This window comes from Anabrus simplex, chromosome 4 (assembly GCF_040414725.1).
Source record: "Anabrus simplex isolate iqAnaSimp1 chromosome 4, ASM4041472v1, whole genome shotgun sequence".
Taxonomy (NCBI): domain Eukaryota; kingdom Metazoa; phylum Arthropoda; class Insecta; order Orthoptera; family Tettigoniidae; genus Anabrus; species Anabrus simplex.
In genome coordinates, this window is record NC_090268.1 from 60756356 (window position 1) to 60770203 (window position 13848).

Consider the following 13848-nt stretch of genomic DNA (forward strand, 5'->3'; position numbering starts at 1 on the left):
TAAGAGCAGTACTGTGTTCTTAACATGGGATGAGCTATAGTAGTAACGGGAATATCGATTGTTTTAACTATTGGTAAACTACCGATTATGAAGCGGTTTGCAGTTGGTTAGAAAGTAGTAAAATACGTTTTGTACTGCGGTGTTCGACTGCTAGTAACTAGTAATAAGTCATTTGCTAGTAACTACAAAGATCGAATGTAGAAATGTCGATTGTTGTATTATACTACCGCGTTATATAGCATGTTTGTTTTGTTGGTAATGATATAAGCGGAAATATAGAGACAGTGTTCGAATATGAAATGAAATGTCGTATGGCTTTTAGTGTCTGGATATCCCAGGACGGGTTCGGCTCGCCAGGTGTAGGTCTTTCTATTTGACTCCCGTAGGCGACCTGCGCGTCGTGATGAGGATGAAATGATGATGAAGACAACACATACACCCAGCCCCGTGCCGTAGGAATTAACCAATTAAACGGCCGGGAAACGAACCCGGGACCCTCTGAACCGAAGGCCAGTACACAGACCGTTCAGCCAACTAGTCCGACAGTGTTCGAGTGAAGTGACTGGAAACTGAAATACGTTGGTCTACAAAATAAAATAGGGTGGGACAACTGGCAAAAATGAGTGCAATTGGACTAGACAAAAGAGTGAATGGGTTGCTATATTTCTAGATCTCAGAGAATTAGAGTACCGAGCTCGATAGCTGCAGTTGCTTAAGTGCGGCCAGTATCCAGTATTCGGGAGATAGTAGGTTCGAACCCCACTGTCGCCAGCCCTGAAGATGTATTTCCGTGGTTTTCCATTTTCACACCAGGCAAATGCTGGGGCTTTACCTTAATTAAGGCCACGGCCGCCTCCTTCCCACTCCTAGCCGTTCCCTGTCCCATCGTCGCCATAAGACCTATCAGTGTCGGTGCGAAGTAAAGCAACTTGCAAAAAAAAAAAAAAAAAAAAAAAAAAGGAGAGAGAGGGAGAATTAGAGTAGGCAAAGCTTTATCTCACCCTGTAATAATTAAGACGGGAATTCCTCAAGGCAGTATTATTGGACATGTTTTCTTATATATATATAAATGATATGAGTAAAGAAGTAGAATCATAGATAAGGCTTTTTGCGGACTATGTTATTCTGGATAGAGTAATAAATAAGTTACAATATTGTGAGCAACTGCAAAGTGACCTCGATAATGTTGTGAGATGGACAGCAGGTAATGGTATGATTATAAACGAGGTTAAAAGTCAGGTTGTGCGTTTCACAAATAGGAAAATTCCTCTCAGTTTTAATTACTGCATTGATGGGGTGAAAGTTGCTTTTGGGGACCATTGTAAGTATCTAGGTGTTAATATAAGGAAATATCTTCATTGAGGTAATCACATAAATGGGATTGTAAATAAAGGGTACTGTAACCGTACAACAAGGTTACAGATTCCATTCAGTATTTATTATTATTATTATTATTATTATTATTATTATTATTATTAACCCGATTCATTAGATTTTATATATTCTGTTTCTCATCATTTAGACTGTAATAATTAGGTATCACGTATATTATTGTATTTAATCATAGGTTAAGTGAAATTTGTTTGTAATTATTCTGTATTGTAGTAAGTGAGATTTGTTGGTTTCACATTGTCATGCTGTGGCTTGTAACTCTGGCTAGATGAGCTGGCATAGTATTTTGCAATCGAGGCTATGTTTAACTGTGCAAGTAGATTTTCCGGTGACGCATTCAGCTTAGTCATTCTCAATCCGCTTGGGTACGCTTAGACAACACTTGACTGATGACATCAGTGCGTGGGCACGTGATTGCGACCAGGTGTCAGTATTCGCCAGCTACTGTATATTGAAGTGGAAGGGATGGACAGTGAGTAGGGAGATGAGTCGTCATCGCGAGGTTATATAAGTCGAGGCGACGGTGGGGAGAGGTATTCTGTTCATATTCAGTTCATAGTATTCAGATCATATCGTGCAGATCATATGTAACAGTCAGATGTATCAAATGGAAGAAGTGGTCTTAGTGTGATGGTCAGAGCTAAGAGTTGTGTTTTCAAGAGGTCTTGTAATAATCGAGGAAGTCTACAAGTGGTGGTTGTATCCGAGCAGAGACGGGTACTATGCTGATAAAGAAACATCATCTTCTTGTGAGGATGGACTTCACAAGATGTTTCAATAATATTTTCCAATTTCTTATAATATATTGAGTGGACGTAATTACATTGGAGCTCCCTACACGCGTACATGGTATGTAGGCCAACTCCTTGTTATATAAGAAGATAACAGCAGACGGCTCCCGACTTCAGCTCAGAGGTTTTCCCAAGAATTTCAAGTTCAACAGCGGTGTATGCCGACATCAGGTAATTAAAGCATCAGACATGTTATGCATTCATAACATGAAGAAGAATGTAATCAGCGGCGATATCACATCTCACTTCAAGTTCATGCCAATAGCCTTTTTTTGTTTAGATTAAATTTTCCTTTTATTAGTACCGCAAATCTCACGATATATTTCTTTTGTTAAATTAAAAGACGTCAATGATTGTTCATTGTGACGTAAATTATAGTCATAAACTCAGTTTTATTTTAATTATAATAAGTGATTCCAGTTCCATGTACAATCCTCAATTGTGGAAATGCAACAGTAATTTAATATTTTCCTGATCCATATCCCTGTATATTGCCAGATATGCGAGTTTATCACCTCACGCCTTGAGATAATTGATATAAGAGGTATGCTCTACCGAATTTTGTTGTTTTTCTTAAAAAAGCAACTGGCGCTCAAACAAATGTTATTTATATTGTGTGGAAGATATGAAGGTATAAGAGTAGTGGTTGGAGTAGCCACAGTACAGATCTCTGCACATGGTTATGAGGATGTTTAGGGGTTGTAGTAAGGATATAAAGGAGAGGGCATATATGATTCTGTTAAGACCCCAACTAGAATATGGTTCCCTCACCAGGATTACTTGGTTCAAGAACTGAAAAAATTCGAAGAAAAGCAGCTCGATTGGTTCTGGGTGATTTCCGACAAAAGAGTAGCGTTACAAAAATGTTGCAATGTTTGGGCTGGGAAGGATTGGGAGAAAGAAGACGAGCTGCTCGACTAAGTGGTATGTTCCGAGCTGTCAACGGAAAAATGGCGTGGAATGACATTAGTAGACGAATAAATTTGAGTGGTGACTTTAAAAGTAGGAAAGATCACAATATGAAGATAAAGTTGGAATTCAAGAGGATAAATTGGGGCAAATATTCATTTATAGGAAGGGAAGTTAGGGATTGGAATAACTTACCAAGGAAGATGTTGAATAAATTTCCAATTTCTTTGAAATCATTTAAGAAAAGGCTATGAAAACAATAGATAGGGAATCTACCACCTGGGCGACTGCCCTAAATGCAGATCAGTATTTACTGTTAAGATAAAACATTCCGATTAAGGTAATTGTTGTCATTACGTTGCATTTTAAATAAAATGCATTTTTGTGTCCCTAATCACAAGTTAATGAATGTATGATCGTTTGTTCTTAAAATAACAAATGTTAGGTAATTTCAGACGAAGGTTAAATTTATACCTTATTGTAATGACACCCTATATTAAAGTAATGTGAATACAGCAAACTAAACTAAATGAAAAGACAACATATTTTCCTAGGACGAAGTAGTACTGCATATATTAATTTAAAAATCGTTCCATTCAGTTAAGGTTAGTGCCCATCATTAGACGTTCAGGGTTTTACATGGAAAGCATTTATAAAACTATAGCATAATAATCTATTCATAAAGTGCACAATGATAAAGTGTCTCTGATCATTATACAAATTTGAGTCAGAGTCTGCGAGGGGGGAAATAAATCCGAACATATTACTCGCTTTATTAGTTTATTTTAATTCGCGCCAGTCAAGTGGGTCATGCCAAAGGGTATAGAGTCTTACTGTCAACTCTGACTTTACACCATGGAGAAACAGGAGGCCGATCTCAGCTCCGACAAGTGAAAACAATAGGAATTTGCGATCCGAATGTAACGGTAGTTACAACTACGACTATCGAATAATTCGGTGTAGCTTTTTTTTTTTTTTTTTTGCTATTGACTTTACGTCGCACTGACACAGATATGTCTTATGGCGACGATGTGACAGGAAAGGGCTAGGACTGGGAAGAAAGCGGCCGTGGCCTTAATTAAGGTACAGCCCCAGCATTTGCCTGGTATGAAAATGGAAAACCACAGAAAACCATATTCAGGGCTGCCGACAGTGGGGTTCGAACCTACTATCTCCCGAATACTGGATACTGGCCGCACTTAAGTGACTGCAGCTATCGAGCTCGGTAGGTGTAGTTTTCATTCGATAGTCTCGTCACTAAGACATAGTATTCATACAATCAAATTATATGTTCACCACAAGAGACCAAAAATGTACGAAATGTTTTATATTGATCTTCTTTGATGGGACTTTAACCCTGAACTAAAGTTCACAAAGTTATCAGCTAGTACTCACAGGCTTCATCCATTCCGAGGTACGGCAGAACTTCGCAAGGTTTAAGGAGGTTCACCTCTAGAGTATCCAGATAGCCCTGAAAATCCCGGTTCTTTCGCCAGCTCTTGTAGGGTGGGGTCTTCATGTTCTGGCGCCGCATCCACAGTTCTCCCAGGAATACGCTCTGGTATCTCTTGAAGGCATCCCTCATTAAATCACAGTCTACGCCGGTCACCTGGAATAAAACAAGCAGAACTAGCAATAAAAATATTTTTATAAAGCACATTTGATAAACAATGATTTTAGGACATGGTTTTTCTCTCGGACTCAGTGAGGGATTCCATCTCTACCGCCTCAAGGGCAGTGTCCTGGAGCGTGAGATATTGGGTTGGGGATACAACTGGGAAGGATGACCAGTACATCGCCCAGGCGGTCTCACCTGCCATGGTGAACAGGAGACTTGTGGGGAGTGGGGGGGGGGAGATTGGAAGGGATAAACAAGGAAAAGGGAAGAAAGCAGCCGTGGCCTTAAGTTAGGTACCACCCCAGCATTTGCCTGGGGGAGAAATGGGAAACCACTTCCAGGATGGCTGAGAAGGGAATCGAACCCCACTCTACTAAGTTGACCTTCCGAGGCTGAGTGGATCGGTTCCATCCCTCGTACCACTTTTCCAATTTCGTGGCAGAGCCGGGAATCGAACCCGGGCCTCCAGCGGTGGCAGCTAATCACACTAAACACTACACCACAGAGGCGGACCACTGCATGTTTCGCAAATCAAAAATACGGAAACACAGGAAACTGTACAGCAAATGAGAAATTATTGACATAGAATATGTCTAGGTCTGCATAGATCTAAATTCAAGTCTACAGCAAATGGAGACAAGTATACATCACAGAAGGAACTTTAGAATATCAAGGATGCAAAGCAAGAATATAGTTACAGAACTTGTTTATTGTGTCACAGACACAAAACCTGAAAATGTACACGTTTACAATTGTTTTAATCCGATATCTAATGCAAATAAACAGTAATAATGAAAAGACCAAGGGAGATGTTCAATAAATTTCTAATTTCTTTGAAATCATTTAAGAAAAGGCTAGCAAAGCAACAGATAGGGAATCTTCCATCTGGGCGACTGCTCTAAATGCAGATCAGTTTTGACGGATTGATTACTTTTTTAGTGAAAGTTGTCCCTTCTTCACTCTGCCTTAGTACTGCGTATGACCTCCTCTAGCGGTGTTCAGGTCTTTGACATGCTGTGGCATGCTTACGGTCAACGAACCATCAAAACCAGCCGTTTTTAACCTGCCCTATTCATGCTCAATGAAATTAATGTCCAGCAAATTAGCTGGCCAATTCATATGGTTGATACCTGCCACTCTCGTGAAGTCCCTCACTGATACAACTCGATGTCGTCAACGAAAATGAGTTCAGAACCATATTCGTCCCTAAAGGGTTGTACAAATGGTCTAATAATTTTATCAGTATACCGCTGGGCAGTTAGTGTCCCTCGATTTGTTATCAAGGACAACACATTAGTCACCCCTGGAGAAATCATTGCAAGGATAATTGAATACCTTGTACACTCCGCCTCTGGACTTGATAACTGCCTGGATTTGGATAAGAAGTGAGTCCACAAAGATGTTCAGGTACGTCGCATCCGGGTTAAGCCACTTGCTGAGGATATGATCCCACAATTCCACCAAATTGCGGGGATGCTGATGTCGGCGTTTTAGCCGGTGCTCCAACAGGTCCCACAGATTTTTACTGGGGTTCAAGGCAGGTGATTTTGCAGGCCAGTCGAGATGTAATAGGGTGGGGGAATGTTCATAAAACCAGAAAAATATGCGTCGAGCCCGATGAACTTTGCTATTGTCATCTTGAATCAATAGCTTACTCATCATGCAGATGTTGACTGAAATTCAACACCTGGTCATCCAAAATGTTTAAATAAACATGCTGGTTCATATTAGTGGTCACCTCAGTGAGCGGGCCCAATCCATCTTACGAAAAACATCACAGACTCGCCTCCGGCTTCAACCTGACCTTGCACACATCCAGGATGAAATGCTTCATTTGGCCTTCGGTGCACTCAATGACGTGAGTCGTTGCAATACAGGCTAAAACGCGATTCGTCAGACCACATTAAGTTCCGCCAGTCAGCTACTGTCCATGTTCGATGATTTCTAACTCATTGAAAACGCACAGCTGTATGTGCCTGTGTGAGCAATGGCCTGTTGCGAGGAGACCGACTCCATATGTTCATTGCATGCAGTTCCCGTCGCAATGTTCTCTCGTTAACAGGTTGGGATGAACCTTCATTCACTGACTGCAGCAATTCTTGTCGGGTTTGGAAGCGATTTTAATTCACAAGCCGTGAAACGCGTCTCTGGTCCCTCTCAGTTAGGATTTTTTTTTCCGACCAGAATTCTGACTTCATGTTCCGTGGCCACGTGTAATACACCACATACATAATATTTTGTAGGCACGAAGAACAGTCCACTACAAAACACCACGAAATCCAGAAACTTCACGCACCGTATGGCCAGGGGCACGGCCAAACACGATTGTCACCATTCGCCATTCTGTCACATCCTTACATCTACCCATGTTGACTTACACTGTCTGTTTGAAGCATCAATGTCTCACTGTCCGACTCATTGGCTGAACGGTCAGCGTACTGGCCTTCGGTTCAGAGGCTCTCGGGTTCGATTCCCGGCCGGGCCGGGGATTTACCCTTAATTGGTTAATTCTAATGGCGCGGGGATGGGTGTATGTGTTGTCTTCATCATCATTTCATCCTCATCACGACGTGCAGGTCGCCTATGGGCGTCAAATGGAAAGACCTGCATCTGGCGAGCCGAATCCGTCCTGGGATATCCCGGCACTAAAATGCCATACGGCATTTCATTTCAATGTCTCACTGATCGCTACTGCCTTATGCTCTCATAGAGGTAGTGCACGTTCGGTTGAGCACAGGACTCGTTCACTGCGCCATCTGTGCAGGCGTAACGATCCATCTGTGCGTGCGGACTAGGGTGACTTAAGTTTTTGTCCGTTTAGCTTAAGACGGCAAAGAATAATCCGAGCGCAAAACATTACACCACTACCTTCCATTGTATGCTCCTCTAAACAAGCTGGTATACTTTCCATGGTGTTCGGACATTTGCAATCACCACAAAATCACGGACATTTGCGGCCAATAATATTTGTTTGTGCCGCGTTGGATCGGTCGAGGCGCGAGAGATTGCGGTCACCACAAAATCACAGACGTTTGCGGCCACTGAGATTTGTTTGTGCCGCGTTGGATCGGTCGAGGCGCGAGAGATTGCGGTCACCACAAAATCACAGACGTTTGCGGTCACTGAGATTTGTTTGTGCCGCGTTGGATCGGTCGAGGCTCGAGAGATTTGCGGTCACCACAAAATCACGGAAATTTGCGGCCACTGAGATTTGTTTGTGCCGCGTTGGATCGGTCGAGGCGCGAGAGATTGCGGTCATCACAAAATCACGGACGTTTGCGGTCACTGAGATTTGTTTGTGTCGCGATGGATCGGTCGAGGCGCGAGAGATTGCGGTTACAACAAAATCACGGACGTTCGCGGTCACTGAGATTTGTTTGTGCCCGCGTCGTATCGGTCAAGGAGCGGGAGATTTGTGGTCACGGAAATTGAATGGCGTATGGCTTTTAGTGCCGGGAGTGTCCGAGGACATGTTCGGCTCGCCAGGTGCAGGTCTTTTGATTTGACGCCCATAGGGGAATTGCGCCTCGCAATGTGGTTGAAATGATGATGAAGACGACACATACAACCAACCCCCGTGCCAGCAAATTAACCAATGATAGTTAAAATTCCAGACCCTGCCGGAAATTGAACCCCAGACCCTCGTGACCAAGGGCCAGCACGCTAACCATTTACCCATGGAGCCAGAGTGCGGTCACGGAGATTTGCAGTCACTACAAAATCACGAACATTTGTGGTTATTGAGATGTGTGTATGCCTGGGTTGTGTTGGTCGAGGTGCGAAAGATATCTGCCTCTGGAGAAGTGCGGTCATCACTCTAGGCGACCAAAATATTATGTGTACTCGAGTTTGGAGTTGATTATGAAATAACTGATAGGCTTACAGAAAATCCAATAACACAATCATTTTCCTCGTTTCATTTCCCAAGTCATGTAGGTTAGACTGTGTAATTATTTTTTTTTAGCGCAGATGGAGCGCAAAATGTGCCCATTTTAACGTGTTTCAACCATGCGTCAAATGTGTTTGAAAACATAAAATTCTGCAATTTATAAACAGAGCATAAAACAACCAAATTGTGTTAAAAGTTGGATTCGATGAGATGATGAGTTTTGAGGAACAATTTCTTAAGGTTTACGTATGTGTGAAACACGTGTAAAGACAGGCACATTTAGCGTTCCACCTGCGATAAAAAATAATTGCGAAGTAAAATGGAAGAGGAAAATGATGACGTTATTGTATTGTATGTAGGCCTACTGGCTATTTAATAAACGACCTCCAGTACACATAATATTTTGATCAACAATAAATTATATGTTCTGAAACGCTGATTCCCGTCATCTACTATAATACCAATAAGCCAAATACCTAACTTTCTAGTTGAAATTTATATCACTTATCTTGGAGATTTCCTATCCTGATATATCATGTTTGAACATGTCAGCTGGAACTGCACCTACCCTTCAACAATGTAGAAGGAAGTGGATTTAAGAAGGTGATGACAGTTATTGCCCCTCATCATATAGCTCCTTCAAGATCAACAACTAAAAGAGTTAACAGATAATAATAATTTCGTGTGGCTATTTCTAGCCGAGTGCAGCCCTTGTAAGGCAGGCATCTGCCATTTGTAGGTAACTGTGTGTTATTGTGGTGGAGGATAGTGTTATGTGTGGTGTGTGAGTTGCAGGAATGTTGGGGACAGCACAAACATCCAGCCCCCGGGCCAATGAAATTAACCAAAGGTTAACCGAAGGTTAAAATTCCCGACCCGGCCGGGAATCGAACTCGGGACCCTCTGAACCGAAGGCCAGTACGCTGACCATTCAGCCAACGAGTCGGACAACAGATAAAAAAATATGAAGCTTATATATAGAAGTTTAAGACTGAAGTAACATCTTTAGATCATATTGCATTAACAACAGACATACTGACAGACATTCAGATGACACGTTTTCAGGGGCGGCTCTTCACTTTGCAATCCTTTTAAGGATCAGGAATAAAATAAAATAATGGGGTACCTGAGCTGAGTGAGCCATACAGCAGAAATTGGTTGAAGTTCTGAATGAATTTAGATTTCCGAGAGAAAAGTAGCTGCTGCATTTTATATATCCATATATCTTGAATTTGGTGTGTGAAAACTCCTTGCAAAATTCAGAAGGCGTTAAAGAGGTAATTTCAAAATGTGAGGATTCAGTCTCTTGGTTTGAACGTTATGTGAGTGCAAGTGATGATCTCAGGAAATTGCAACAAAACTCAGGAATCTCTGAGGGGACGTTGTTGAGACTCACTCTAAATATAAAAACAAAATGGGACTCTACATTCCATATGCTAGACAGATTTCTGAAGGTGATGGGCTTTGTAGGACAAGTTGTTCTTAAATGCGTACATGTATGAAATCAAATGTGAAATTTGTTAAAATTTGCAACATTCTAAATTCTGTTTCCTTACATTAAAACATGTCGTTAGTTGTTAGAAGAGAACATTCCATTTGTCACCTACAGTAGACTGAATCCTATATAACATTCGAATCTCTGAATTTTTTTCCTGCAAAGTTCAATGAACTATTTTCCACTGTATATTTTTATTAAGTCCGCCTCTGTGGTGTAGTGGTTAGTGTGATTATCTGCCACCCCCGGAGGCCCTGGTTCGATTCCCGGCTCTGCCACTAAATTTGAAAAGTAGTACGAGGGCTGGAACGGGCTCCACTCAGCCTCGGGAGGTCAAATGAGTAGAGGTGGGTTCGATTCCCACCTCAGCCACCCTGGAAGTGGTATTCCGTGGTTTCCCACTTCTCCTCCAGGCAAATGCCGGGATGGTACCTAACTTAAGGTCATGGCCGCTTCCTTCCCTCTTCCTTGTCTATCCCTTCCAATCTTCCCATCCACCTGCAAGGCCCCTGTTCAACATAGCAGGTGATGCCGCCTGGGCGAGGTACTGGTCATCCTCCACAGTTTCATCCCCGACCCAGGGTCTGAAGCTCCAGGACACTGCCCTTGAGGCGGTTGAGGTGGGATCCCTCGCTGAGTCCGAGGGAAAAACCGACCGTGGAGGGTAAGCAGATTAAGAAAGAAAGAAATATTTTTGTTAAGTTTGCGTTACCTACACCATAATTTGATTTAAGTAGGATGTTCCTTCTACGTACATCGGTGACTTAAAAATGTATTGCTTATCGTTAGCGATACATCGATATATTATGTACAGTACCTATCTATTATCGAAAATATGTTTTAAATATATTACAATGTCAATATATCGGTATCAATGATCATCGGTATTTAATTATTCCTCACCCCCTACCCCCCGCCTACCCCCACATCCCTAGTCCTATCCTTGCTCCATTTCTTTCACACTGAATACTGAGCAAAGAGAATATATAGGGGTACTGACTGCACATCACGCCTTGTGCCTTCATATCTCCTTAGTTGATCAATCTTTTATAAACAAATGTACACATACGTATATATATAAATATATTTTAATTATGTACTCTAAAAGCAATAAAATAAAACTTAATGAGACGTGCTATTTTTCTTAGAGCTCGCATACAGTCGAGAGAGTGCGACGGTTGCTCATCCAATAAACGAAACTCTCGTGAAAAAACAGCATGACACACCAATTAGGATATCAGGAAATACATAAACAAACAAATAAATATCCGCAGTTGATAATCACATATCTCCAGTCTCTGAAATGAAATGGCGTATGGCTTTTAGTGCCGGGAGTGTCCGAGAACATGTTCGCTCGCCAGGTACAGGTCTTTTGATTTGACACCCGTAGGCGACCTGCGCGTCGTGATGAGAATGAAATGATGACGAAGACGATTCTGCCGGGAATTAAACCCGGGGCCCCTGCGACCAAAGGCCACCACGCTAACCATTTAGCCATGGAGCCGGACCTCCAGTCTCTAAAACACAGTAATAAACAATAAAGAAACCATGGTACTGTGGTGACATCCTATACCAAATGGCCTGGTAGTGAGACGGCTGGAGGTTCAGTTGTTTTCTCTCGTAGAGTGTGAGAGAGTTACGAACATGGATGCTCCAAGAGTTTTAAAAGTTTAATTAACAGGCAGCAGGTTTAATTTTTAAAGCAGTCTCTGTGCTGAAGATAATGAGCTGAGGCTTGTACGGAGACCTTAAAGAGGATACTGCATACGGACTCTAATCTCTACTCTACTGTCAGCTTATTCCCAGAATACTCTCAGTTACACATGAGAAAGCTGTCATGGTCGATCAAGAGCAATGTTGCCCCATTTATGAATATTCGGTAAAATGGTCTTGTGTAATATTTTACAGAATCGAACTGGAACTTTCCACCTCTGTGGTGTAGTGGTTAGTGTGATTAGCTGCCACCCCCGGAGGCCCGGGTTCGATTCCCGGCTCTGCCACCAATTTTGATAAGTGATACGAGGGCTGGAACGGGATCCACTCAGCCTCGGGTGGTCAACGGAGTAAAGGGGGTTCGATTCCCACCTCAGCCATACTTGAAGTGGTTTTCCGTGGTTTCCCACTTCTACTCCAGCCAAATGCCGGGATGGTACCTAACTTAAAGCCACGGCCGTTTCCTTCCCTCTTCCTTGTCTATCCCGTCCAATCTCCCCATCCCTCCCAAGGCCCCTGTTCAGCATAGCAGGTGAGGCCGCCTGGGCGAGGTAATAGTCCTCCTCCCCAGTCGTAACTCCCAACCCAATGTTTCACGCTCCAGGACACTGCCCTTGGGACGGTAAAGTTGGAATCCCTTGTTGAGTCCGAAAGAAAAACCATCCCTGGAGGATAAACGGATGAAGAAAGAAAGAAAGAAAGAAAGAAAGAAAGAAAGAAAGAAAGAAAGAAAGAATATCTACAAATTAATAAATACAATATCAGTCAACAGTTGGGTAATGGATGGTTCGTCTGCTCAAGTTTAATAACGATAATCTCGTTCTAAAATAAGACATCTCCGAAAAGCTAGTTCTGAGTTATAAGAGATTGAAGGTTTATGTGTCTGTATAAAATAAGACATTCTTGGTAACTTCTTATTCTTTTATCCTTCCGAGCCACTTTATAAAAATGGCATATAACATATCGTTCCTGTTCAAAACTACTGTATTTCGAAAAGGTGTCCGCTCCATGGCTAAATGGTCAGCGTGCTGGCCTTTGGCCACAGGGGTCCCGGGTACGATTCCCGGCAGCGTCGGGAATTTTAACCTTAATTGGTTAATCTCGCTGGCACGGGGGCTGGGTGTATATGTCGTCTTCATCATCATTTCACCCTCATCACGACGCGCAGGTCAGCCACGGGATTCAAATCAAAAGACCTGCATCTGGCGAGCCGAATTTGCCCCGGACACTCCCGGCACTAAAAGCCATACGCCATTTCACTTTTTTTTTTTTTCATTTCGAAAACGTGCAGTTGTGAAGTTCAACACGACAACTGTGGACATTTCAATAGTTTTTTTTTTCGGTTTTGTTCGGTTTTGATTAGCGATATCACTTATTGCAGTACTCAACCAGTGAGAGATTGAAAAATGGAAGAGAATTATATAAATTACACTAGTTAACAAATTTAAACTTTTTTTCTGCATCTGGTTTGTAAATGGGTGGATTTACCTAATTTTGGGGTGCTGAATACACTGGTAAAATCAGTTTTTCTCTATGACGTCACATTTCCTAGATATGCAGCAGAATAAAAAACGGCAATAGCGAAAATTGACACAATTAAGTCAAACAAAAATACACATTCAGAACGTTTGAAATCAATACTGTTTTGTATGTATATATGGGCATGATGCCAATAAAAGGTCCAAATTAGTTCAGAAGATATTTTCACCTTTAATCGTCTTTGGTTTTTGAAAAATGCGACGACGGAGCTCTTCTTTTGTTTGCCGTTTCATCACTCTCCCTAACAAGACCCCAGCAGTAGTCACCCATCATCGAAGGGTTCCAATGGCCTTGGTAACGGTGTTCCATGGTAAGAATGTCTTGGTGAAAGCGTTCACCATGCTCATCGCTTACGGCTCCCAAATTTTCCGGGAAGAAATCAAGGTGAGAATGTAAAAAGTGAATTTTAAGCGACATTCTACACCCCATGTTCTTATAGTTGTCCAACAGATCATTCACAATGATTACATAGTTTTTGTCTTTCCTGTTACCCAAAAAGCCC

General features: G+C 42.1%; 1 protein-coding gene across 1 annotated transcript in view; it reads right to left on the reverse strand.

Moving 5' to 3' along the window:
• The window catches only part of LOC136872392 (beta-hexosaminidase subunit beta), a 222251-nt gene that overhangs the window by 102677 nt on the left and 105726 nt on the right, over positions 1-13848 (reverse strand). The window contains exon 2 of the mRNA XM_067146207.2: positions 4488-4701. Within this exon, the coding sequence (XP_067002308.2) occupies positions 4488-4701 (214 nt within the window). The remainder of the gene's footprint in view (positions 1-4487; positions 4702-13848) is intronic.